Source organism: Etheostoma spectabile, chromosome 9 (genome assembly GCF_008692095.1).
Source record: "Etheostoma spectabile isolate EspeVRDwgs_2016 chromosome 9, UIUC_Espe_1.0, whole genome shotgun sequence".
In the NCBI taxonomy this organism is placed as follows: Eukaryota; Metazoa; Chordata; class Actinopteri; order Perciformes; family Percidae; genus Etheostoma; species Etheostoma spectabile.
In genome coordinates this window covers 35,909,236-35,935,538 of record NC_045741.1, presented here as the reverse complement: position 1 = coordinate 35,935,538, position 26,303 = coordinate 35,909,236, and the positions used below count along the sequence as shown (strand labels likewise).

The following is a 26,303-nucleotide window of genomic DNA, read 5'->3' as shown; positions in this document are numbered from 1 at the left end:
TCATTGCTCTCTCAGTTTGTCTCTCATTGTCGGCGTCTAAGAGCATCCAGCAACCGAGAACATGGCAGTGTGCTCTCATTACCTCAACGAAGAGGGAAAACATTACCAAGCGCCACAGGTCCTAGCTTAAATAAACAGAGTTGAGTCCAGACAGGGACAGAAGAAAGCTGGCTTCCCCGTCTGCCTGCACTATAATTCAAAAAGGTTATTAAAGGTTAACTGTATTCATATAAGAACATGCAGTATAATACTGGCATAGCATTGAGAGAATAGATGCCAACTTTTGGAGCTAGAGATATATTTGTGGGCAGTTTTCTATCAACTTTGCATACTTTAGCAGTGCATTTACAGCAATGTCTGATTTTCTTTGCAAAGATTAGAAGTGGAGCTTCTGAAGTGTTTTGGTTCCATTATGGTTAAATGTTTGTGTCATGGTGTCATATTGGTTTGGGATGTCATGCGCTAGTTTGATGATTTGTTTTGATTGTTCAGCGTTTTATGCCACTGTTTTTTTTCCATCATCAGGTACTGTTGATGTTTTGAGTAAATTCATGCACACCTTTAGACCTGAAATTTTCCTTTTATTTTCATTTCATAGAAGGAAATATTATATGCTTCCCAATTTCTCATGTGTATCCTCTTACATCTTTCTTTTGAATAGTCTCACTTGTCTCTAGTTTAGTCATAATTTACAGTATTTCTTCATACTTAGATTAAATTTTGTATTTTTTGGCTGTCAACTCAAACAGCAAAGACACTGAAAATGTCACAAAGGCAATTTATCTCAGTTGAATCACAATTATACCAAAAAAAAAATACTCCTGTGTTACGTAATATGATATTGTCACTCTCCTGTGAAAACCATGCATCCGGTTTTAAATGGTTTATTTAGAAATGAAAGGAAACATGCTAATTTCTGTTGGACAGTGATGAATGTTTTCTTTGTATATGTTGTTGTAACATTTTATATAGTGCAACTCTCCCTTTAGCATTATAAATGTCCCCTGCGTTATTTGTTCCTTTTTCACCCTCCCATTTAACATGCATAAAACGTTTATACGTTTAATGCATGGCTTATACCACACCAATTCATTTAGGTTATTATGCAGATATAATATTTTGTTTATTGATGTAGTTGTTAACTACTTTAACTCCTCTGAAGCGTCTGTAAATAGATGCTGGTACATAAACAGATAATGAATGACAATATACTGTAATATGGGACATTTCATTAATGAACCCTCAGAAATGGGCTTATATCTGCTTATGAATGAATTGCTATGTGCTAACAACAGATGAGGGAGATTAAAGTAATATGTAACCACTTTATGCAAATCCCATTGTTACTGTAACAGTTGTGTTGGTACAGAAGCTTGTGTGAACAAACAAACAGAAGTGCAGCAGTCTGGCTGAAGGTTGATGTCAGAGCAGTGGACTTCATGGTCTCCTGCTCCGCAGCATCCACGAGGCTGTCAGGGGCAGGGGCATGGAAAAGGAAAGACACGTGCACAGAGAAACAGACACGGTGTCCTTTACGTTTTGTTGACAGAGTACAGACAGAAACATCCATTTACTATCCAATTCAAACACTGACTCATTTGTGGTTGGTATGTTGATGAGCCATTTTTTTTAATTTTTTATTTTGTTTGGACAATTTATTATTAGGAAAATCTCCACAGCCATCAGCACGGGTGTAGGAGGGTTAAAAGAGGAAGCACTCCACCCAGCTTCTCCCCCGATGTTACCTTCCTTCCTCTCTCCCCCTCCCACTGTGGCTCACTCCCTCCCTCCTTCCGTCGCTCACTCATCACTCACTCACTCACTCACAGTTCTCTCTCGCTCAGTGTCAGGACTTCTCGGTCCAGCTCGGACGACGCACGGCGGAATCTGGAAGCGATGATGCGGACGGTCGGGGCCGTGGGAGTCGGTGTGCTGTGGGCGCTGCTAACCGCCGTGGTGCCCTTTGGCGTGTCGGAGCTGTCGACCCTGGTGCAGGAGCCGTTTAAGCCCGAGTCTTCCATGCTTAAACCGAAGGTTATGATCGCCATTGTGGCTCGTAACGCAGCGCACAGCCTGCCACATTACCTGGGCTGCATCGAGAGGCTGGAGTACCCCAAGGAGCGCATAGCGATCTGGTGAGAGACGCACAAACAGGGATGCAGTAGAGGATGGAGTTTACAGGTTTCGCCCAACTTTTAAAATACGTCTTTAAACTAGGTTGTGCAAATATTCCCGCAAGATTGAGTAGGCTACTTTTTTTCAAACTAGTTATATATCCATTTTTATCATAGTTTCGAATGTGCATTTCCAGGACAGGCTTTCAGAGAACGCAAAGTGCATGAAGTGGGAAGTGATTGTAGTGGAGTGGGCTGTAAAGGAAAGCAGCGTGTGTCCGTGTTAATTATAATAACAGATTGTGAGTATCGGCTCGCAGACCTGTTGCGTTTTACGATGTAGGCTACTTACCTCGCGTGTCTGCTGGCATCTAAATTGCACGCTGTGAGAAAAGATGAAAGAGCTACTATGCATGTTGGCTTAGGTTTAACCCTTAATCACGGTTCCCTCCGTCTGATTCAGCACAAACCTGCGGAAACAGGGCTTTAAAACAGCAGGAGGGTGCAGGTATGAAAGGGGGCCCTCACCCCAGGTATAGGGTCCTCTACACTGTGTGGGCTCATACGAGCAGACGGAGAAAACAGGGACCCTGCAGGTGAGGGGATGACAGGAGACATTGTGTTGGTCTGACAGCAAGAGGTCTGTGAAGTCATGCGTAAAGTGTGTGTGTGTGTGTGTGTTTGTGTGTGAGTGTGTGATTGTGTGTGTGTGGGGTGGTGTGTGTGTGTGTGTGTGTGTGTATAGAAGCAGGCTTGATATCAAAGTGCAGATTTGAAGAATGTGAAATGGAGGCACTATCTGTTACATGCATCTCTGGTGGCAGATGTAACCAATGGTTCCCCTCTGTTGCACCCGGCTGGCATTCTTGTACTTTCTTTCCCACCCTTCCTTTGCTGTATATCGGGCTTTTGTTTGCGGAGTGACTGTCTGTTCCTAATTCAGAAACCCTCACCAAAACACACACATTCACATTCACGCTGGAGAAACTCAATACAGAGAGGAGGCCCTGCCCTCTGGAGCAAATTGACTGAGCTAACATGGCTTTGTGAGTTGTTAGAAGGGCCCCATCAGTTATGAGTGGCATTTCTCTGCCCTGCTGTCAGTGCAGTGGGGGGGTCACAGTGTATAATTAAGGCAGATTAGTCCAAATACTGTATGTTTGTTGTAACAACAAATTGTCCCTGGCATAGAAATTTATAATGATAGAATAAGGACACAAAACCACACACATAACATAAGGTCCTAGTCATCAGCCTCTAACGCAGGACTGTTTTATTTAGACAATCAATTTTATTTCATTGGCCACAACACAGCCTATAGTCTTTCCTCTTCTGTGGGACAGTTGGGTAATAAAAAGTGTTCTGATGTTTGTATAAGAGTTTATATGCTTTAAATCTGCTAAGATTATTAGTGAGCACATATGAGCCTATTTAGCACATTAAGGAAAGTGTGTGTGCAGTATGAGGGTTGTCCAAGAAGCCGTTAAATGATGAAAATAAGAATTTTTGAATGGTGCACTTTATTATGTGGTGCTGATATGTTTCTATGGCAGGCAGTTTTACCAAACTTAATTGTTTTTTTGTGGCTAAATTGGTTAAGAAAATATACTCAACATAGCTTATGCAGCTCTGTGCCTCTTTGTTTCTTTTTGTGATCATCGTCACTGCCCAACATGTAAGCCAAACCACCCGATATATGCCAAAATATAATTCAAACCTAACTCAAACCTTAAATCCCCTTTATAGCATTTCACAGTGTGTTCCAGGGCACTAAGTAATTGTAATATGACAATCATGACAGCTACAGCTTAAACGTGTATAAAGAGACGTAGTAAAGGTGTAAAGCCAGTCCAGTTACATTTTACTTCAAGAAGATTTAACATTACAGCTACTAAAACATTATTTTATGGCATTTTTGTCTTTATTTTCCACTTCAGAAGCTCGGGGGAAACATAGAGAGGGAGATGACGTGAGACGAGGGTGTCCAGCTGGGCTCACGCCAAAAACGTTGCGGTAACATAATACTCCATCTTTACCCGTGAAGCAACTAGGTTTCCCCACTTTACCACTATCAACAGCTCAGGCCAGGAACAGTGTATCAGACTATCAAGACAGAGATAATACCAACAGTGTCTTGCTGTGAAGATCCAGTTTGTGTGCGGGGACACAATGTTCTTCCCTCTAGTTCCTATCTGGAGCTACAGGTCTGAGGAGAACAGAGGATTGTTTCTTCTCCCCACTACTCATTTCAAGCATGCAATCCAAGGGAGACAGAGCAAACAGGAGTAGAGAAGAAGGATGTAGATGATTAAACATAATAGTGGTAATAAAAGAGGAGTGACACTTAATTGTGTAGCAACAGCAGCAGGACCCCAGCTCCTCCTTTAACCTCCAGATTGTGCTCCAGTGTGACCAGGAAATGTTGGTTTTTTTGAACGTGTGAATGTGCATGCATTATGAAACATAAATAAAGGTTACAGCGATGAACAGTTGGAGGACGTTCCGCAGTTGGAAACGTTATCTTAAGTTTCCTCTCTGGTTTTTCCTCAAATGCAGTGCACAATACATAGCGGAGAAAAAAACTGAAGAGATCAGATGCTACCTGATTTGTCTTCGTTTAACCGTTGATCCAGGACAATTCACTCTATGCGTATATTTGTTTTGTCATCAATGTAGATAAGCTTGTATGTTCATTTGATTACAAGCATAATACAACGTTTTGTAGACTTATTTCACCTAATTTGTAATTTCAAAGCCATCTGAAATGATTCGGACAGCCTATATTACCATTTTCATACAAGTGTTGTTGAAATTACAATGACAAGTCTTGACCAGATTAACAACCCGGCCAGTTGAAAAAATCATGCATGTTTCCAAATATCTGGACAGGCTTTGGCTGGTCTGAGGACAGTGGACCAAAGTTTCCAGCTCCAGGATAATCTACATTAATAATCTGACAGAAGTGGCAGCGTGGTGAGAAAGACTCACACACTGCTGTGAAAGAATGAAAGAATGCAGGGAATTAGAGAAAGAGGGGGATGGTCGGGCAGCGAGAAAGTTGTCAACCATGTTAGGAAATTACCCAGAGGGCATTTAGCAGGTTGGTTAATCCACATTCCCACAGTAGCTTGACCATGAGTGCCCTGCTCTCTCCCTTTGTTTTGTAACTGCTTCTCCTGTCCTGACAGAGCAGCAGTGAACTGTAAGGCAGGGCCAGACTGCTCATGTTGTTCTCCAAAAAGGCTAATTAATAATCTAAACAGTGAAAGATCCAGACTGACTGAGCTTTGCAATAGGACCCAGTAGTTGCTATGAGACAGGGAAATGTCAATGTTGTTACCTGTCAAGGGTGTATGAAGCTACAGTCAGCAGCAGGTTAGCTTAGCTTAGCCTAAAGTCTGGAAACAAGGGGAAACAGCTAGCCTGGCTCTCAAAAGTAAAACAATCTGCCTACCATTACCTTACGAAGCTTACTAACTAGCATGTTCTATCTTATTTATTTAATTCAAATAAAAAACAAAGTGTAAAACTTGTGGTTAAAGGTTGTTTGAGGTTGCCAGGCAGCCAGTGGAGACTTTAGTGTTTGTGCTAAGCTAAGCTTACCATCTAATGGCATCAATCTTTTCATTTAACTTTTCATCTTTCTCTGTAAGAAAGCCAAGAAGCATATTTCACAAAATGTCCCAACATTTTCACATAAAAGAAGAAACACAGGAAATACATAACAGTGGAGTGGAGAGGGACTGGAAATATAGAAAAAGAGATAGGATGGATGACATGTAACCAAGGCTACATAGTTCCTCATAGTAACGTTATCTCATGGCTGACTGGACTCTCCATGAGTTAGAGGTTAAATAGAGAATTCAGCAGCTTTTATCTTTTGCCAGCTAACAGTTGAGTTTTGCGCCCTGCTTCCAGGAGTTACTGCACTGTAAGCAGCTTCAAAGGAAATCATAGAGGATTTCATAACCAGTGAACTTTGTGTTTGTCTTAACGTGTTAGGCGCAATGCAGACAATTCTCTCTTAAGTTTAGGCCAGCCTATTATTACTTTGCTCCTCACACTGCTGGACGCCTGTTGCTTACTGCCCGCCGGCTGTGTTCATGTAGGGAAGTGCATTCCCAGGTGCTGTGCTGGATGTCGAGATGATGATTTGTGGATCTGTCAGAGAAGACTGAGCCATAAAGAGAATGTCAGAGCGCTGACATCATCGGCCATAATGTCATGCTGTTTATTTACACATTAATCAAATAACCACTTATATTATAATTTTCATTGTACTTCATAATGACAATGCAGGGATGAGGATGGACGTTTGGTATGAATTTTATACTTGTAAACTTTTAACAACCAACTATATCTATTATTATACAACCGCTGGTACGCTGGTATGATGTCACTCTATAATTTAGGAATTTTCCACATTTGCCAAAATGTGTACCGGCTTATGCCTCAGTGACAGTTGTGCTCCTGTCAGACACAGAAGTTTATGTAAATGTATTCTGTATCTACCATATTATCTCATTGGGGATTGATGTGAGATTATTAGATAGAATCCAGGTTCTCTCAAAGAAATTGATAGAAAGGATTTGCCCCCATGTAATATGACGTAACATGACATAAACAATATTTAAGTTATTTTGACAAGTGCATTGTGTTACACAGCAATAAACAAACCATGAAAAATCGGACTTGAATGCTGAGTAAAGATCTTTTTGGCTGGATGGTTTATGCTGACTGCAGGGTTAGGCGTTGCAGTGGCATGCTTGTCTTGCACAAAGTGCCAAATTATATTTTTTAAAACCCTTTTTGTACCAGGATATGTCTTTTTTGCGTAAAAAATGTGGTAAATTTTGAAGAACAGACATGCTTTTTTTTTTTTAAAGGTCCATACTCGATATTCAGCGCATACAGCCCCTTTAAGTATCCTGACATGACTGGGTGCCATCAGATAAAAGTTTAAGAGTTGCTAAACATTACTGATCATACCAAATTCATTGTACAGGAAATACAATAATAGGACATCTTCACTTTAAATCGTTCAAAACCAAATTAAAATGTTACTTCATGGAAAAAAGTGACGCCACGTCCATTAGCGATGGTGAGGCTGCTGTTATGTGTATCCCAGGTACAATTATGCAGAATTGATGCTGTTTATGTTTTTTACACTGCCTGGCGGATTTTATCCTGTAAATCCAGTGTTCTCTTATTTTGGTGTCTACTAACCCACTTTTTGATTAGTAGTGATTTTCTTCTTTTCGGTTTTGCAGTTTTGAGCGAGCCCGCAGCAGTTGAGCTTCTTGCAAGTTTAAATATCCTCATGTATATGGATCATGTGATTGTCTATCCTGCTGTAATGCATGCAAGTCTTAGATTTAACTAAAGCATCTGTCTGTCATTTGTGTATTCTAAACATAAGTTTGTTACGTGTTAGTTATTATTTATTAAGCAAATCTATTGTGTTATTTGTATCCCTCTGACAGATATTTAAATTGAAGAAAATGGAAAGAATCACACAGGCTTGAAAGGTTATCAGTTTTGTGATACTGAATTATTGCCAGAGGACTTTCAGCAATCCAGGTGTGTTACCTTGGGCTCCATTCCTTTGTGGGAATGCCACATTGAAACCCAAATAGTTCCTGGTTTTGTTACACTGTGAGTTTGGCCATTTCTGGAGAGCAGTTTATCCAAGTGTACGGAATAAATGATCAGAATGGGATAGGCTTTGTGTGTAATCTGCTGCCGATGTGGGCATTTGTGAATGATTAGCAGCCTATGCCTTTGGTGTGTGTCAATGCGTTTTAGATCACAGTACTGGCACTCTGTGCTAAAATTGTTCTGTTGCTTGTATGTGTATGAATGTGCAAGCACGTATGTCCCTTTTCACATATGTGTGTGTATGAATGCTATTACGCACATAATGGGTGTGTGTTTCTGCTTTGCTTCACTGGCTCAGCCCCTGTTTTCCATTCACTTTCCCAGTTACCTCACAAGGCTGACAGTGAGCCAGAACCTCCATATGTTGAGTAAAAGGCCACAATCATCTCTGACCTCCCAATCAGTATCACCTGAGGAGTCGTATTCTGCATTCCCATCCAATCCGTGGGAAACTAAAAAGGTTTTTAAACATCTGCTCAGGTATTTGATGTAATATCCAGAAACACAGGATGATATTTCCCAGAGAAGCAGCTCCTAATGACACAAACTTCACTGGAGCAGAGGGAGATGCGTGTCTCTTCTATCTGTACTAGAGCACAATTTGCTTTGAAAAAACTGATGCTGTACACACCTCATACGGTACTACTAAGTGGAACCATTTCCATTTTCCAAACACGTTGACTGCTGAGCCTAGTCTTTGCCAGCCTATCACTGAGCCTTAACCAGCAAACTCTCTGTAACGCTGAAGAGGTGCAGCTGACAATGTTGTACCTGCCAACAGTCCAGACCCATCCTTCCGCCCTGTAGAAAGAAGTACTCATGGTAGTTGGAAGTTCTCATGGGAAGGTTTTCTCTGTAGACCCGAAGTATCTGTTCAATTTAAGTTTCAGTAAACAAAGACAATTGGCTTTCCAATCCTTGAGCCTTTTTTTGAGTTCTCTCTCTCTCTTTCCCCTGGAGTGAAAATAGTTGTTACAGGCTCCAGCCTAGACTGTGAATTCTTGCTTGATGCCCCATGTGTTCTAGCACACTTCCAGAAGGATTGTCAGAGCTTGGCAGCACAGCACAGCAATAGAGTTGGCAAAACACTGAAACACAATGGCATTCATTTCATCTGGAAAGGGAGAGAGATAAGATGAAGTAAAGAGAATGAGAGGTTTTCCTGTTTTTCCTTTATTCTTCCATCAACTCTTCCATTTGTTTCTTTAACCACTTATTGCCTCTCTTTATTTTTTTACTCTCTTTCTGTCCTCTTTCACAACCAGAGTGGGTTTGAAATAATGAGTTGCTATGAATGCATGACTGATATTGTTTTGGATATTTACGTAGTGTATATAGTTGCTTGTGTCCATAAGAGAACTAAAACAATGCAATACCCATTATTGACATGAATATCAAAAGAGCAACAGCAGCTTGTTTTAGAACAATTATTTATGGTTTTTGGTGCCAACAAAATGACTTGGTATCCCATTTATCTGCCCAGCTAAAATCATGAAGTGTATGGAAATTTACTAGGAGAGGCTTGCTCTTATGATAACTGAGCTTCTCTCCAGAGAATTTACGAAAGTGGTCTAGAACTGCATGGAAAGATTGTGCTAGATTGAAGACATACAAAAGTAGATCATCAGCATAAAGTAACATACCCCGAGACACGTTTCTTTTCAGCAACCAAATGGCTTTGGCCCAAGGAAACCTTTTCTGGTGCCTTGGGGCAGAGGGAAGGGTATGTGCAATGTGCATGCATGTATCAAGAGCACTCTTTCCTAATTTACAAAAAAAGTCGCTTTTTGACTAAAAAGCGCTTATCCAAAAGACCAACATTTTAAAAGAGAGTTCTGTAAAGCTGTTAACAGGACACCTGTGACTGCAAACAGGGTCAGATAATCATTTTCATTTCCCTTTTTTAACAATGAAAATGTAATACTCATAAAACTTTCCAGGAGCTTAGAAAAGTTACTTTTAGACGGAATGATTAATGGCAAAATATAGGCTGTTCAGCCAGCACATACAACAAAAGGTTTTATATTTTTCATAATACACCTTAGTGGAAGGGGGTGACTCTGTGCCAATGGTCTGTTCAGATACCATTGCAGCATCTCTCGTTTTAGCCCAGGCTCCCAAAATTACATTCATCCAATGCAAATGTTCAGTAAAAAGTAATAATGTAGATGTCAGGGTGGTGAATTGCAATACAACATTGGAAGCCAGGCTTCTTATCCTGTGTCCTACTAACAGTCAACATAGACTTTCCTTATAACTAACCATTATGAATATTTTTTCTCCTAGTCAAATATGAATACTGAATATTACACTCAAGTGCAAGCCGGCTGGCCTTGGCTACTCTTGTTGACCCTGAGAATCATGAGGAATTTCCCTTTCCCCTCCATCTCTCTACCCATCACCCCCTCCTCTTTCTCCTTTGCCCTACTGAGCCCCCAAGAGGCCTGCAGCCACGTCAGCCTCCACAGGAGAGACTATACTGCAAAGTCAACACAGACACACAGACACACAGACACACACACACACACACACACACACACACACACACACACACACACACACACACACACCACACACACACACACACACACATTGCCATAGTTATTACGTTTTAAAGGCATCTGCACTCTGGTCTATAAGAGGCATTCTTGCTTCTTAGTTACACACAGCACCCAGTCATTATTGGAAACTATATTAGATAGTTTATTTAATCAACAGTCACCTTACACTTACCTGCTGGATCCTTTCAGACCCATGTTTACCTAAATGGGCCAGTCTTAGAGACAAGCCTCTGTGTTTAAAGGCCAGATGTCAGCTTTCTCCTTCGTGACACACTCCCTGTTATCTGACACCCTCCTGCAGTGGATAACCTAAAGACAGAGAGAGTAATAGAATGGGTTGATAATTACGTTATGTGGTGGAGATGCCGATGTGACATGATTGCTGCGCTGCAATCTGACCAAACAAAATTGCTTTTAGCAAATATACAAATGTGTAGTAAAAATAATATGGTTATTTTTTTACTTAAAAGTGATACAAGAATGGGTGCTTAACTCAAACCAGTATCAGAATTGGTTGAATAAGGGATAATTTTGAATTTTCTTACTACAAAATACATATTTTGTCTTCCACTGTCTATGTTGTCTGCTGATAATACTCGTAGATGCCGCAGCACTGGCTAGTGTGTATGTTGATGTTTTGAGAAAAGCACAAGGACTATAGACAATAAGAGGGATTGATGCATGTAGGTGAAATGACAGATGGTTTTGTGCACTGAGATTTAATAACGAGGCAAGAATAAATGGACGTCTATGAAGTGATAGAAAGAGAGAGCAAGCGAGTGGTAGGGTGTGTAGGTGAGGCCTGGGGAAGCATGTTGTGTCCAGATGCTGATCATAAAGACAGAAAAGGGGAGAGGAAGCCCAAACTCTAAGCTGCAGGCAGCAGAATAATGAGGCTGCAATTTACTGTAAACTTCAAAACAGGAATGAGGAGATGTGGCACGAGGTAAGAAAGAGATATAGAGGAACGGAGTGATGAGAAGGGAGCCCATATTGTATCTTTGTGCAGAGATGCATACTATAGTTATTGTATATCCTCATTTCAATTTAGTTTTCCCAGACACCCAGGTAATGCTGCTAGCTTTGTATAGATGTGGCTGTGTCTCCATATTTTCACAGACATCAGCTTTGCACAGCTGAGGAATTTGCCAGGAACTGCAAAGGATCTCGCACTAAGCTCACAGTACAATACAGTTCAGCTTCTGTGGGTTATCTTGCCTGAAGGTAGAGGAAATTGAGGAGCACATAGTTGCCTCCTGAAGAAGGACAAACGTGTCTAAAATGAAATGAGATAGAGGAGATTATGCCCCATGGAAATGATGGAAAGCACAAAATAAGGCACATCAGTATAAGACACACTGAAAGGCAAAGGTGACTTTATTTGATGCTGTTTTCTTTGTCTGATTAAACTTGTAGCCGACACAGTGAGAGGAACCCTAACACTAAAGAAGGACTGTATCATCCTCAATAGATGTATTTTGGTCCAAAGGAATCACAGCACAATTAGTTTAAAAGCTTACCTTTTATTGGCAAAATCTACTTTTTTCTTGAAGTAATTGTTACCACATTTCTTTTTTAACCATAATGATTTTGTGAGGCAAATAAAAAGCATTTTAATGAGATATGTGTAGAACAAAGTGAGTGAGATCATTTATAAGTTTGGAAGCGGTTTAATGAGCTCTTTGAGGGATTCACCGAAAGTTTAATTATGTATCGATAAGAACATTTTGCACATTTTATGTTTAATAAAAATAATAATAAGGTGGTGCAAACACAAAACCCCTTGCTGTCTCATATATCCATAAACATACACATACCCTTTATACTACATACTGTATGTTCCCACATGCTGTACCATGTATTGTTCTTTACTTACCAGAAGTCCCTTCCTGTTTAAGCCCTGCCTGGAACCGAGACTGTCATAGGAAGATGGCGTGTAGGAACACATTTATTTCCCTCAGCAATGCAATGCAGTGCAGTTTAGCGGTTCAAAAAGCACGTTAATGTGAGTGTAGATGTACTCATTACCAGCGAGTCAGGTGTTTCAAAGCCCCTTATAAAAAACATGCATGCACGACGTGCTTGCACACACACGATTTTGACTTTTTACACACATACCCAGAACCCTTTACATACACTCAAAAAGATACATTTGAAATGGAAAACTACCACTTGGGCGACAGGTAAATCACCAGTCACACTGCTGTAAAAACAACATTCTCAGGACAAGAAAATGAACGTCCATATGTTTTTGTCACACATTTGCAAGTGTAGGCACGAACATTCACACACACACAAACACACACACACACACACACACACACACACACACACACACACACACACACACACATTCTCTCCATCGTTATAAAACTTGCCAATAAAAAAGCAGTGACACAGACCTTTTTGATTCATAAAATTGAAATCTCACTAAAACAGGGTTTTAATCATTAGATGACAACAATTTGCTTTTCCAGTAATTCAGCTGTTCTACCAACCAGCCAGTAACATTTTACACACACACACACACACACACACACACACACACACGCACGCACACACACTATTAAAATTATTGACCGCTGTGTCTCCTTCAGGCTCATGGCCCCTCTCCAGCTGGTGATTATGTCTGATGAGTTATTTTTCTGTCTGACTGGAGATTATTGAAATTCCACGCCTAAGAGGGCTCTGCCTCTTTCTGACTAATCTATGTGTACAAAGCAAGACTGTGCATGTTTATGTATGATTTGTGCATGTGTGTAGTTTGTGTAGTTAAATAAGCATAGGTGTGCATGTCTGTGCAAAAACAGGTGTTTCTGTATTGCTATTTGTGCTTAATGTGGGTAAATGAAGAGTGTCAACACTGTTATCTTACTTAAAATACAAGTAGATGTTGCACAAGTGTGTGTGTGTGTGTGTGTGTGTGTGTGTGTGTGTGTGTGTGTGTGTGTGTGTGTGTGTGTGTGTGTGTGTGTGTGGTGTGTGTGTGTGCGTGTGTGTGTTTCTATCTCTGTCCAGCTAAAATTGGGTGTGATTTTGGATAGAGTACAGCAAGGAATATTACAGCAAGCGGTGGAAAACTCCATTTCACTAAGTGCGTGCGTGTGTGTGTTTGTGTGCGTTTGTGTGTGTGTTTGTGTGTTTGTGTGTGTTTAATGCCCACATTAAAGTACTTCTGCTGACTCTGCATTTTGTTGACCTTTCCACTTTAAATAGCAATTTAAATGCAAAGACAGGTGATGTTTATTTTTCTGAACCTCGTATAGAAGTGATTGGGAACCGCACAGTGATACAGTTACAGTTTTTAATTTCCGTTGCACAAATGTACGTACACACACAAACACTCTCACCCACACAAACAGTAGTCACAGTGTCTTCTCTGAGTCACCTCTGGGAGCTGAAGTGGTAATCTCTGTGAAGATACAGCGACTCAAAGTGCAAACCACACGAGTGACAAATAAGCAGCTGCAACTGTGCTAACTTTTACACTCACACCATTAGCTTACAGGTATGGGGGGGGGGTGTGGGTATATGTGTGTGTATGTACAGTATATACAGGTGTTCTGGCTGTTTATGTGTCGAGTTGTTGACACATCTAAGTATTCAAATTCAGGTTAAGTGAATTATACTTTTAGGCTGGGTTAACTTTGATGGACATCTTCGTGGCAGTTCTGTTAGCATGTGCCTGGTATTACTTTCTTTCTCTTTGTTATTTTCTACCCAGAGTGCCTCAGAGTAATGTTTGTCTGCACTGTGGCTGTGCTTAATTAGGCAGTAAGGAAGCTTTGCAGCGCGGAAGCCGCCTGTTCCTGTCTGTAACATCAGACATGAATTGGATAAATCTGGAATCTTGAACGTCTTCTTCCAAAACACGCTGTCTGAATGTCACTGCTCAGAGTGTAACAAACTGTTCCTTGTTACCTTACGTTAACGACAGTTTGACTCAACTTTACATCCTCATATATTTCTAGTGGGTGTTATTTCTGGAAACAGTGCTGACATGCCAAGATGTTTGTTTCTGTGCAGCTGTTGACATCTCAAGTGTTTAGCAGATGCGTTTAAATAAGCAGCGTCATAGTTTCAAGAGTTCATTTGAATGACATGCCGTGTTGTCTGGGTTGGTGTTTCAGGGCAGCAACAGATCATAATGTGGACAACACCACTGCCATGTTGAGAGAATGGCTGAAGAGAGCCCAGGGTGTTTACCACTACGTGGAGTGGAGACCCATGGAGGAGCCGCGGTGAGTCACGATTCCCACGGGAATCATTTATTAACATTGAATCAAAGTAATGGCACTCTAGGCTTTCCTTGTTCTGTTTTTCTCACATAATAAGTTAGATAATGATGACCAAATGACTAGCTTTTGCCTCTGTATCAGGTCCTACACGGATGAGTGGGGTCCGAAGCACTGGCCTCCGTCCAGGTTCAACCATGTGATGAAGCTGAGGCAGGCGGCGCTGAAGGCTGCCAGGGAACGATGGGCGGACTACATACTGGTAAGACTTGAGATACTGTTTGAGTGTTGTATACGCTGCTGCTGATGTGATTGTAAAGCATGAAGGAAACAGCTGATGCTAGTCAGTGAGGTCAGTGCTCTGCCTGAACTATTACCATGCTTCAATTTGGTTTAGCTGGGAACATAAAATTATTTTTTACATTTGTAATTGAGGACTATTGATTGTCTTTGTGATGTCTTGATGTGGCTTTGACTGTTTGCATCAAGTGTAGCTTGATGTACACTGCAAAAATATATTTTTATTACTGATATTTCTAATTTGCATTTATAGAATTTTCTAATGCTGACTAAGCAAGACTGTGTTTGTTTAAAGGGACAGTTCACCTCAAAATCAAAAATAGTTATTTTTCCTCTTACCAGTAGTGCTATTAATCAATCTAGATTGTTTTGGTGTGAGTTGCCCAGTGTTGGAGATATTGGCCACAGAGATTCTCTTGAATACAATGGAACTAGATGACACACGTCTTGTGGTGCTCAAAGCGTCAAAAGAATACATTTGAAAGACTCAACAACATTGACTCTTTCCAGAAATCATGACCCTGTGACCCTAGAAAATTTACAGGCTTTGGTTGTGAACAGTGTAATCTAGGAACTATTTTCTTTCTTCCGAACCACACCTGCTAACCATATCATGCCCAGAAAGAAGCTTACTGATGGACGAGAAGCTCAAGACAGCGTGAGATGTAAACATTAATGGCGTCCTTCTCGTCTGAGCTCAGGTGAGCTAACAGTATCGGTTTGCTATAAAGTAATCTCCAAAGCAACTCACACTACAACAATATAGATTGATGAATAGCACTACAGGTAAGAGGGAAAAGTTGTATTTTTGATGTTGGGTTGAACTGATCCTTTACCTAAATGTAACATGTGTTCTTTTAATTAGATACAAGGCACATGTTTGTGAAAGATTGACCACAAGGATTTATTTTCAGAATGCATATGAGTGACTTGTACACTCAGACCATCTTCCCTCTTTAGTTTGTAGACAGTGACAACCTGTTGACCAACCCCCGTGTGCTAAACCTGCTGATGGCTGAAAACTTGACCGTGGTTGCTCCCATGTTAGAGTCTCGCTCTCTCTACTCCAACTTCTGGTGTGGCATCACCCCACAGGTAGACTTTAGACTTAAATTCATGCATCTGTCCATCCACTCAGCTTGATTTATTCCCTGAAAACCTCATTCTTCATCCCCCTCCTCTCTCTCAGGGTTACTACAAGCGAACCCCAGACTACCAGCCGATCAGGGAGTGGAAGCGGCTCGGCTGTTTTGCTGTTCCCATGGTGCACAGCACCTTCTTATTGGACCTGCGTCGTGAATCCAGCAGGGACCTGGCCTTCTACCCTCCTCACCCTGACTACAGCTGGGCTTTCGATGACATCATGGTGTTTGCTTTCTCGGCACGTCAAGCAGGTCCGTTTGAAAAACTCAACTCACAGCAAACTGACACATTTGTAGTAGGGCTGCGAATGCCACATGGCAGCTTCACTGAGATGAGCTGAGGACTGTCAGTGAAGTCCTTAATTCATGAGAAGTCTATTACAAACGTGTCTTTGTTCTGCAGGTGTGCACTGCTGAGAGCTTTTTTTGGTTTCATGCAAATGTTTGACATTACGGCAGATGAGCTAAAGCGGAGAAAAATTGATCCATGGGTTTGTCTTGACTGTGTGTGTGTGGTGTGTGTGTGTGCGTGTGTGTGTGTTATTCACACTAAAAGTACGATATTATTAGTTGCTAGCTGTATGCCCTCTGAGGTCTAAGCCATTTTTCCCTATATTTGGTTTGCCTGGTCACCTTGTGGAATAATGGTTCATGACCCGTCAGTCAGCGCCATCTTGGCCCTTGGCCCCTTCTGGATGCTGGTGTCCACAAAAGGCAACATCATGTATTTCATCTCTCTCAAAGCATTGTTTCCCATTTATTCTAAGAAAAATATGACATTAACAAAAAACACTTAAAGGAACATCCAACAGTTGGCTTTAGTGTGACCTGGTGTGCATGTTTATTTGAAACGTTTGGGTCAAAAGGTTTTATTTATAGAACCATGTGCACATGTGTGTGTCTTCCAGGGGTGCAGATGTATGTGTGTAACAGAGAACACTACGGTCTCCTGCCGGTCCCTCTCAAAGCACAGCAGAGTGTGGAAGATGAAAGCGAGAGTTTTATACACACAATCACGGAGGCTTTGAGTGAGTACAAACACACACAAACACACACACACGCACACACACACACACACACACACACACACACACACACACGTTCCAGCTGACTTTATCTGTCACTCCTTGATTACTTGTTTCTTCTCCTTCTTGACCTCTGTGACCCTTCATGATTACATACTGCCAACCCACTTTGTTAAATGTAATCCCCCTCCGCCGTATCTGTCTCTTCCCTGTTCCTGTTTACTCAACCCCTGCCTCCCTCACACTTTCTCACACTTTTGACCTCCTTCAATGCTCAGACTTTAAACAAATCAAATTAAATAAACCGCCACGATCCAGAGAAAATTCAGTTATTTACCAATCCTGTTTTTGCTGTCTTAACCGTTCTCCTTCTCCTCTCTCTGTCAACAGTTGACCACGACATTGAGCCCTCTGAGCACCTGTACTCTTCTCCATCACCACAGGACACCATGGGCTTTGATAAAGTGAGTTACGAGTGTGTTGGCTCTGCCTGGAGGAACAGGAGCTCTTCAACTTCTGTCTGTCTTTATATTTGCTGTTCATCAGCAACTCTCACTTCCTGTTTTTGTAGCAGTGTCACCAAGTTCTTCTTCCTTGTCTTTTGCCTTCACCTCATACCTCTCTGACCCTAACTTCTGTTTTATCATTCTTCTGTTTCTTGCATTATGGATCTCCTATTCCAGTTGGAGAAACAGTAACAAAAAACACAATAGAAAAAAACATTTGGAATATACTTACAGAATGGGCTTTCAGATTAAATTAAAATGTTCCGTCTTTAATGAACATGTATGCATTATTTCTGTTTAACTGTTTTTAGATTTTCCTGATCAACCTGAAGCGTCGGCTGGACAGAAGAACCAGGATGTTGAAAACAATGTCTTCACTGGGCCTGCATGCCACGCTGACAGACGCAGTGGATGGCAAGTAGGTCCCAAACACACAGCCCTGCATGAAGACGATGAACTGACCTGAAGGCTGATTTAATTAGCACAGGCCGTAGGGAGTTGGTTTGGGAAATATAGGATCAGTGGTTCAAATCCAAGTATGGACCAAAGTACAGAGTGTGGTTTAGCATCTGGAGAGATGCCATTTCATCTCCTGGGTGCTGCCTGGTGCTCTTGAGCAAGGCACTATAATGGCAGCCCACTCACTCTGACATTAATCCATTTGTGCAATAGAATAGGTCCTGAGCATGTGTGTGAGTATTTCCAGCCTATGTACAGTATGTAAGGATTTCTAACAAAACAAAGTGTAATTTCCCCACTGGGGATCAATAAACAGTATAAATTAATAATAATCCTAACAAAAATCTTCTCTGTGATAAAGTTTTTTGAAGTTTAGTTTATTCTGCACCACGACAGAAGTAAGTTTATCTAATACACTTTAAGTATGGTCCCTGAGCTTTCTGTCCTCTGTGCCTACTTTAATCCACCGTTGAGAATGCCTTAATCCTTCTTCCAGCCTTTGTTTTCCTGACAACACTTGTTGCAACTTGTATAATTTGACTTTGTTGTGTTGTGCAGCGAAGCTGTTTTCACTGATGACAGACTCAACTGCATAATGACAAATATAGTTATAAGAAATACCTTTCTTTTCCCTTCTCCCTCTCTTTCAGGGCTCTCAATTCGTCCCAGCTGCAAGCGCTGGGAATAGAGATGATGCCGGGCTACAAGGACCCGTACTCTGGTCGAGTCCTGACCAGAGGGGAGATCGGTTGCTTCCTCAGCCATCACTCCATATGGACACAGGTGAGAGCAGGGTAGAGTATGCACTAGCATGGGGAAGAAGTCATGTCTAGTTCAATAGAGTACAACACGATCATTACCAGGAATTATGTATAAGAGAGGGACAATCTGGACAGCTGGCAAAACCTCCGCTGTTATTCTTTCATTTTAAGTGCGCGTGTGTGTGTTGTGTGTGTGTGTGTGTGTGTTTTCTGACCATCAGGTGGTGGAGCATGGCCTCCAGAAGGTTCTTGTTTTAGAGGATGACGTGAGGTTTGAGCCCAGGTTTAAAAGGCGAATCCAGGCCATAATGGATGACACAGAGAAAACCCAGCTGGACTGGGACCTCATGTAAGAACCCCAACCCAGACACACTCCCTTTTTTTGGATTTCATGAATGCATGTTGAAACTAAAGTTTGCACCCATTTGCCTCGTCAACACACTCTTTCTGTCTGTGCTCCAGCTATGTGGGGCGTAAGCGTATGCAGGTGCAGCAGCCAGAGCAGTCTGTGGACGGTGTGAACAACCTGGTCAAGGCCGACTACTCCTACTGGACACTCGGCTATGCGCTGTCCCAGCAAGGCGCCAGGAAGTTACTGGCTGCCGACCCCTTCAAAAGGATGCTGCCCGTTGACGAATATCTGCCCATTATGTTCAACAAACACCCAAAGTCAGTCTTTACTTCCGTTTTCTTGGATTTTAAATGGCTGTGCTGCATAAATGCAATTCACTTACATAACATAGCAGGAATAACATGTGCTACAAAGGCATGGAGCTTTATTTGAGGCATGTAATGCAGAAAACCACAAAGCTACAAAATGAAGTAATACTGTATAGTGTTCACAAACACAGCCAGAAAGACCATTTTAGACGGTCTGGTTTATGAACAGACAGGTCAGTATTTACTGAGGAGGACCACAAATAGATGATCGCATGTGCATTCTATATCAGGTAATCCACATTAAAAATAAACACGAAAATGCAAAAGTAAAAGCTGTAGTTAAAGAACACAGGCAGGCCTGCATTGATCCATGCACAAAAACAGACACGAGGGCAATAATAAGCCAGTGTAGAAAAACTAAATGACCTACTCTACAGTAATTATCCATACATAGACACAAACATACATGATCGTTGGCAACATTTTAGATGGGATAGTGTGTAGTTTTCTAGTTTGTTCTCGTGTGGTAGACCACAACGTCTGTCCAGTTCAACTCCAAACTATACGTCTTTTTTTATCTTTTTATCGTCCTTCCCCCTGATTATGTCCTTTTTCTTTCCAGCACCACCCCTTTCTTCTTCATTTTCTTTAGTGCTCCCTCACACACAGGGCAAGGATTGTTCTTGGGGTTCAGTAGGTGTGCGGCTTTGCGCAGGACACACAATACCCGCTTTCTCTTTCTTTTCTCCTTGGGGATTCCTGCCATTCCCTGCTCCCCTCTACCTCCACCTTCACCTCCTCTCTCCTTCCCATGTTTTTCATCTTTTCATCCTTTAAGTCCGCCCTCTGTCTTTTCTGGCCCTCCTCTCATTCTCCATTTCTTTTTTACTTCTTTTAACCTTCCCTCACTCCCCCCAACAGACCTTTACTTTTTTGCACACCTACTCCTTCCCTGTGTCACCCACTTCTCCTCCCCCTTCCTTCTCTCTCTTTGAGGAATGTGGGCCTGCACGGCTCTTCCTGCTGGTTGGAGAAGGGGACAGGAATCCCATTGATAGAGGCCTGGGCGTGGGGGTGGGGCAGAGATGGACACTGTGTGAATGTGTGCGTGTGTTATTATATAAATACATGGAGATGTGTGTCCAGTGTGCAGTGTATAGATTACTAGGTAAACACACTGTGTGTGTATTCAACAGTGAGAGAATGTGAGTTTGTTCAAAAGTGAAAGAAATGGGGAAACATGGACGAAAAGGTAAAATGTGTCGTATGTTACATAAATAAACATCAGTAGATTATGTGCTGTTTAAATTGTGGATATTATGTTACATGTGTTGTTTTTAGGGAGAGGAAGGCTGTAAGGGTGGTGAGACTTTGCTGTCTTCCTTAAACGTCCCTTGACATGGTGCACTTTGGATGCTTTTATATAGACCAAAGTGGTCCCCTAATACTGTATCTGAAGTCTCTTTTATATAGACCGTAGTGGTCCCCTAATACTGTATCTGAAGTCTCTTTTATATAGACCTTAGTGGCCCCCTAATACTGTATCTGAAGTCTCTTTTATATAGACCTTAGTGGCCCCCTAATACTGTATCTGAAGTCTCTTTTATATAGACCTTAGTGGCCCCCTAATACTGTATCTGAAGTCTCTTTTATATAGACCTTAGTGGTCCCCTAATACTGTATCTGAAGTCTCTTTTATATAGACCAAAGTGGCCCCCTAATACTGCATCTGAAGTCTCTTTTATATAGACCTTAGTGGTCCCCTAATACTGTATATGAAGTCTCTTTTATATAGACCTTAGTGGTCCCCTAATACTGTATATGAAGTCTCTTTTATATAGACCTTAGTGGCCCCCTAATACTGTATATGAAGTCTCTTTTATATAGACCTTAGTGGTCCCCTAATACTGTATATGAAGTCTCTTTTATATAGACCTTAGTGGTCCCCTAATACTGTATCTGAAGTCTCTTTCCCAAAATTCAGTCTTAGTGCAGAATTACAGCCACTAGAGCCTGTCCCACAATGAGCTTTTCTTAGTATCTGCCATTTCTGAGTCCGTAGCTTTTGAGGAGGAGAGAAGGGGGGGGGGAAGGTGGAGGCTGGGGGTGTGGCCTAGACCAACTGCCACTTTGCACGTTTGAAAGCCATGATGTCTCTCTCTCACGGGCGGGCCAAATTCTCTGGGCGGGCAAAGCAGAGAAAAGGGAGGTAACTTTTCCCCTTATGACCTCATACGGAGCAAGATTCCAGAACAGCTTATCTGAGCTTTCATTTTCTCAAAGGCAGAGCAGGACACCCAGGGCTCGGTTTACACCTATCGCCATTTCAAACCCCTGGGGGACCATAGGCAGGCTGGGGGAACTCATATTAATGTTAAAAAAACATCATAAAATGACATTTTCATGCCATGTGACCTTTAACACAGTGCTTATCTTCTTTTTTCTTTATAACGTAATAAGTGTTTATACTCAATGCACATAAACAGAAGAGAAATACATGACAGGGAACCCAGTGAAAAAGGCCTGATTGTGTGGAAAACGTGTGGGTGTTTGTTTGTTTCTAGTCTAATGAATGCGTAGGGTTTCACTATCGTCATGAAGCGCCGACGGCCTTTAAACAGCTGATTGGACGGCGGGGAGTTGACCTATGTGGTGACCTCTGTCTGCACGAGCCGAAGTGTCACACCCAAACAGCCCCCATTCCTCCCTCTGGCCCTCTTGCAGGCTGATGATGACAGGCTGATAGTAGAGTTATGTGCTGTTTGTTACGTGACACATTATGTCCACATGAGGATGGGATTTTGATCTGCTGGGATGAATGTTTTTTTCCGATATTCTTCATCGTACCCGGTGTCTGTGTTTTGATGTATGTTGTTGTATGTAGTATTTTTTGGTACACAATACTTCTGGGCTATTTAGGGCTGCAACTATTGTTTTCATTATTGATAAATAAGCAAATGAGACTCTTGTTTGGTCTATAAAACAGTAAAAAAGAGTGAAAAGGATCATTATAATCCTCAGAACCCAATGTAGTGTCTACAAATTGCTCAACTTGTCTGACCAACTGTCAAAAACCCAAAGATCTTTAGTTTAATATCATATATGTCAAGCATTACATCCTATTTTACCTGATAATGGTTGAAAATGACAATTTGCCAGAATAGTACCTTATAACTTTACATTGAGTGAAATAATGACTTTCAGCTCTAATTCTACCACATTTCAGAAGGAAATAATGTGATTTTCATTCAAAAACATTTATGTGACAGCTAATAGACACATCAGCCTTTAAAACACATGATCATTAGCATTGCATTAGCATTGTTATAAATAACTTTCACCTTTACTTAAATGGATCAACAGACTGAATTTCCCCACCACTGTTATTATTAAACATGATTGTGTACATAGGAACAAAAACATTTTTCTGACTGTGCTGCAGTAGAGAAGAATGTCCTGTTCCCCTATTTGATATCCTGTAATTTTGCTGTCTGCGTTGAAAGTAAAATAATGGTACATTGAGTTTGTATGCTCACCAGAACTTCCAGTTAATACAGCATGATGTGTCAGTGAAGCAAAATGCTAAATAGTCATAGTCCTTCCTTCTTTCTTTGGCATAAAGCAGTCCTAGACAGGGTGAGTTGGTAATCCTAACCATGTCAGTGGTAGAATACTGACAACACTTTTCTAGATGTCAGTATTTTTATTGTACTCGCATTTAAGTGCCTAAAGCTTCCTGTTGGGAATCCTTCATCATTATTAGTGTAGAAACAACCGGTTGATTAGTTGATGAGTCAGTTGACAGACTTGAAAAGTATTTTTGATAATCAGGCACTGTCAATCTTTGCAACCAAGTGACATCAGTCATTCACATTTTATAGCAGCTGACTAACAAACAATGTTATACAGGTGTACAATACCATCGAAAACTTCACCAGTCCTTATGTGCTACATCTTTGGTGTAGATAATGCAGATACAACTTAATTTGACTGTTCATGTATGAGTTAGGGATTCGTTCTCTGAGAATCCTCATTGCTGCTTGTAGTTGGTGAAAGCCCCTTTACAGACCAGAGCCTTTTCCACCAAATCTAACCATTTGCTATGAATGGACAATTCCTTGACATACAGTAAGATTGTCATTTATCAAGCAACTCCCTGTTTCCAGTTTCCCAAATGTGAGGATTTGATCCTTCTCTGTTATTTAATTAACTTACTACCTTCGGGTTTTGTACCTTATTGGACAGCGTTAGACATCCTCTTGGACTCTGGGAAATTGTTATAGTTGTTTTTTCTAACATTTTATGGCTGAAATGAAATAATCAAGAGGTTCTTTGATAATGACAATAATCAATACATGCTGTCATAATCAACATAAAATCTCTTCCAGTGCCCAACACAGCTCTTCTTTGTCTCTCTTTCCATCTCCCCCATCTGTCCCTTCTTCTCCTCAGCACGGAGTTCATGTCTCATTTTGAGCCACGGGACCTGAAGGCCTTCTCAGTGGAGCCGCTGCTTATCTATCCCACCCACTATACCGGAGAGCCGGGCTACATCAGCGACACGGAGACCTCCACCATCTGGGACGATGAGGCCGTGGCCACAGACTGGGACCGGCAGCGCGCCCGCAAGACAGCCCAACAGGACAGCATTCGCCCCGTGGCGCAGAACAGCGTCACTGGAGATTCGCCGCCTCCTGCAGCTCGAGCCTCACGGGACGAACTCTGATCCAGAGACCTGAGACTCTGAGAGAAAGACTTGTGTTTACTATAACATGTACACACAGAGAATGTCATGTGTGCACACACTTGAAAAGACACTTGAACTAAAAGCTTACATACTGTACATTCACTCACAGGCACACACACAAACACACACACACACACACACACACACACACACACACACACACACTGGTGTCCAAGTGGATGAAGGCAGAGTTAGGATGTCATTCTACTCTGCTGCCTGATGAAGAGGGACACCCCGAAGGAGAGGAGGAAGAAGAGAATCTAGGACGAGGGCCTAGGCCTTTGACAAAAGCTTTATTTATTCCCAATGTGCCTCCTCTGGGCATCTGGAGCCAGTTATTTCCCGAGAAAACCTAAGCAACACATGGAAGACAGCTAACATCATTTGCAGGACGTGAAAGAAAAAAAAGATTCACACAAATCAATTTTTTTTTTTTTTTTTTAAGATTGTTATTTAAAAAGAACAGATGTGTGTTTTTTTTTAAATGGGCAGCCAAAGAATAAATCCTAAAGTTGTCTGAAAACAACTCTAAAGTGTGCATGTGAAACTGAATGCTTACAGAACTGATCATGTGTGGGAAGAGGGAGGCTGACATACTGTACCCAAGAGTGTCACTGCCTTAGATGATGTCACTGACTCACACACACACACACACACACACACACACACACACACACACACACACACACACACACACACACACACACACACACACAAACAGAGTACAGCCCTTCTTTGTCAAGCAGCAAGGCAGTGATGGATGTTATTAGGCTCAGTGTTTGTCATTACAGACATCTCACTTGCACAGCGGGCTGGTCCGGCTGCTAGTTAGCATTTCAGACATCAGTCCTAAACCTGCAGGATGTAAACTAGTATAAATTCAGACCCCTGCTTTGAATATATTTTGGATAAACTGGATTATTGAATTATTCATGTCCTCAACACAGGCTGTTCTTCTTTCAGTTGTGGTGCGGGGCTGAACCAAATAAAACAACTTCCCTGTTTCTGTGTCATTACTCACTCTGCAACATAAACCGACACACATGTTAACCTTATCTTCTTACAGTAGTTTGGATTATGATTGGTTTACTGGCATTGCAGAGATTTTGCAGATGGAACCAAATGAAAGAAAAAAAAAAAGATTTCAAACCCATGACAGGAAAAAAAACAAAAAAAACACACTGCTCTTTTTATGTTTGTGGGGCCGGAACAGAGCTTTCATTAAGTATTGTATATTATTGTTTATTTGGTTGAATAGCAAGCTTGACTTTTCTGCAACTGTTCACACGACCTGACATCCCCTACAATGGAAGACAGACTTTTTCTGCAAGCTCCTGAAAATAAGCATCGTGGCACAATACATTTCACGAGATGGTGGTAAAGCATGAAAGGAGTTGCAACCTCCCAATAAATTTGAGGTCTGAACGTTGATCACAAAGAGGACACTCAGTGGGTGTGTTGGCTCCAACTGTTCACGGGCTGTGAAATTTGGCTCAGTGTTTTATAGTTCCTGTCTGATGTGGGATCTAATGGAGAGGGGGGAGCTGGGGTATGGTGGGGGTGGTGAAGGTGGAGGTGGGGGTTATAGGCGATGATGTGGAAGTGGATGAGAGAAAGAAATGGAGGAAAGGTGAAGAGGACTATCCAGCACAAAGATCTATTTAAGTAATAATATCCTGCAATTGGTTTGAGATGTGAGACAGAACCTGTTAGACCGGGTCAAAACGTCACACTATTGCTAACCCTGCTCCCTGCAACGCTGACCAGACCTCACCTACAGTCCCATAACTATTAAGCAGTTAGAAGTTTTTCATTTGCAGGTTTATTCTCTCAGGCAAATTCCCTTTACAGTGAGATGCTGCAATGCCAAAAGAGAGGGATTACACTGCCCTCTGCTGCTCATGACTGGAATGAAAACTGGATTGTACAGTTTTTGTTATATGAGACAATACAGATCATATATTACATGAGACTGCGTATTACAGTATGATTCACTGTTACATAATGCAATAGATAATCTATCATATTTACATTACACACATACGCTATAGTGTACTTATTTTCATTTTAAAACATTAGAAGTCACATGTTTACCTCCTCCTCTTCTTACTTTTTCTGGTGTTTTTGTGTTTTAT

General features: G+C 41.5%; 1 protein-coding gene across 2 annotated transcripts; it reads left to right on the top strand.

The window, feature by feature from the left end:
- The first annotated feature begins 1,815 nt into the window (after nucleotides 1-1,815).
- On the top strand, nucleotides 1,816-25,172 carry colgalt2b (collagen beta(1-O)galactosyltransferase 2b). 2 transcript variants are annotated; one of them, XM_032524810.1, is made up of 13 exons: nucleotides 1,883-2,135; nucleotides 4,052-4,152; nucleotides 14,464-14,574; nucleotides 14,713-14,830; nucleotides 15,829-15,963; nucleotides 16,058-16,262; nucleotides 16,919-17,038; nucleotides 17,426-17,499; nucleotides 17,853-17,959; nucleotides 18,651-18,783; nucleotides 18,983-19,110; nucleotides 19,224-19,430; nucleotides 23,874-25,172. In XM_032524810.1, exons 3-13 carry the CDS (start codon nucleotides 14,501-14,503, stop codon nucleotides 24,145-24,147), a joined length of 1,575 nt encoding a protein of 524 aa, XP_032380701.1. In that variant the 5' UTR covers nucleotides 1,883-2,135; nucleotides 4,052-4,152; nucleotides 14,464-14,500; the 3' UTR covers nucleotides 24,148-25,172. The 2 variants fall into 2 exon arrangements, with proteins under 2 accessions (XP_032380700.1, XP_032380701.1); XM_032524809.1 differs by lacking the exon at nucleotides 4,052-4,152 and having other exon boundaries at nucleotides 1,816-2,135.
- The last annotated feature ends 1,131 nt before the right edge of the window (nucleotides 25,173-26,303 follow it).

Bases quoted from the DNA above. Each gene is read 5' to 3' on its own strand.
- colgalt2b (XM_032524809.1), top strand. From the start codon at position 1,897: ATGATGCGGACGGTCGGGGCCGTGGGAGTCGGTGTGCTGTGGGCGCTG. The intron at 14,831-15,828 runs GTAAGACTTGAG...TTCCCTCTTTAG, and splicing joins GATGGGCGGACTACATACTG to TTTGTAGACAGTGACAACCT. The intron at 17,960-18,650 runs GTAGGTCCCAAA...CCTCTCTTTCAG, and splicing joins ACAGACGCAGTGGATGGCAA to GGCTCTCAATTCGTCCCAGC.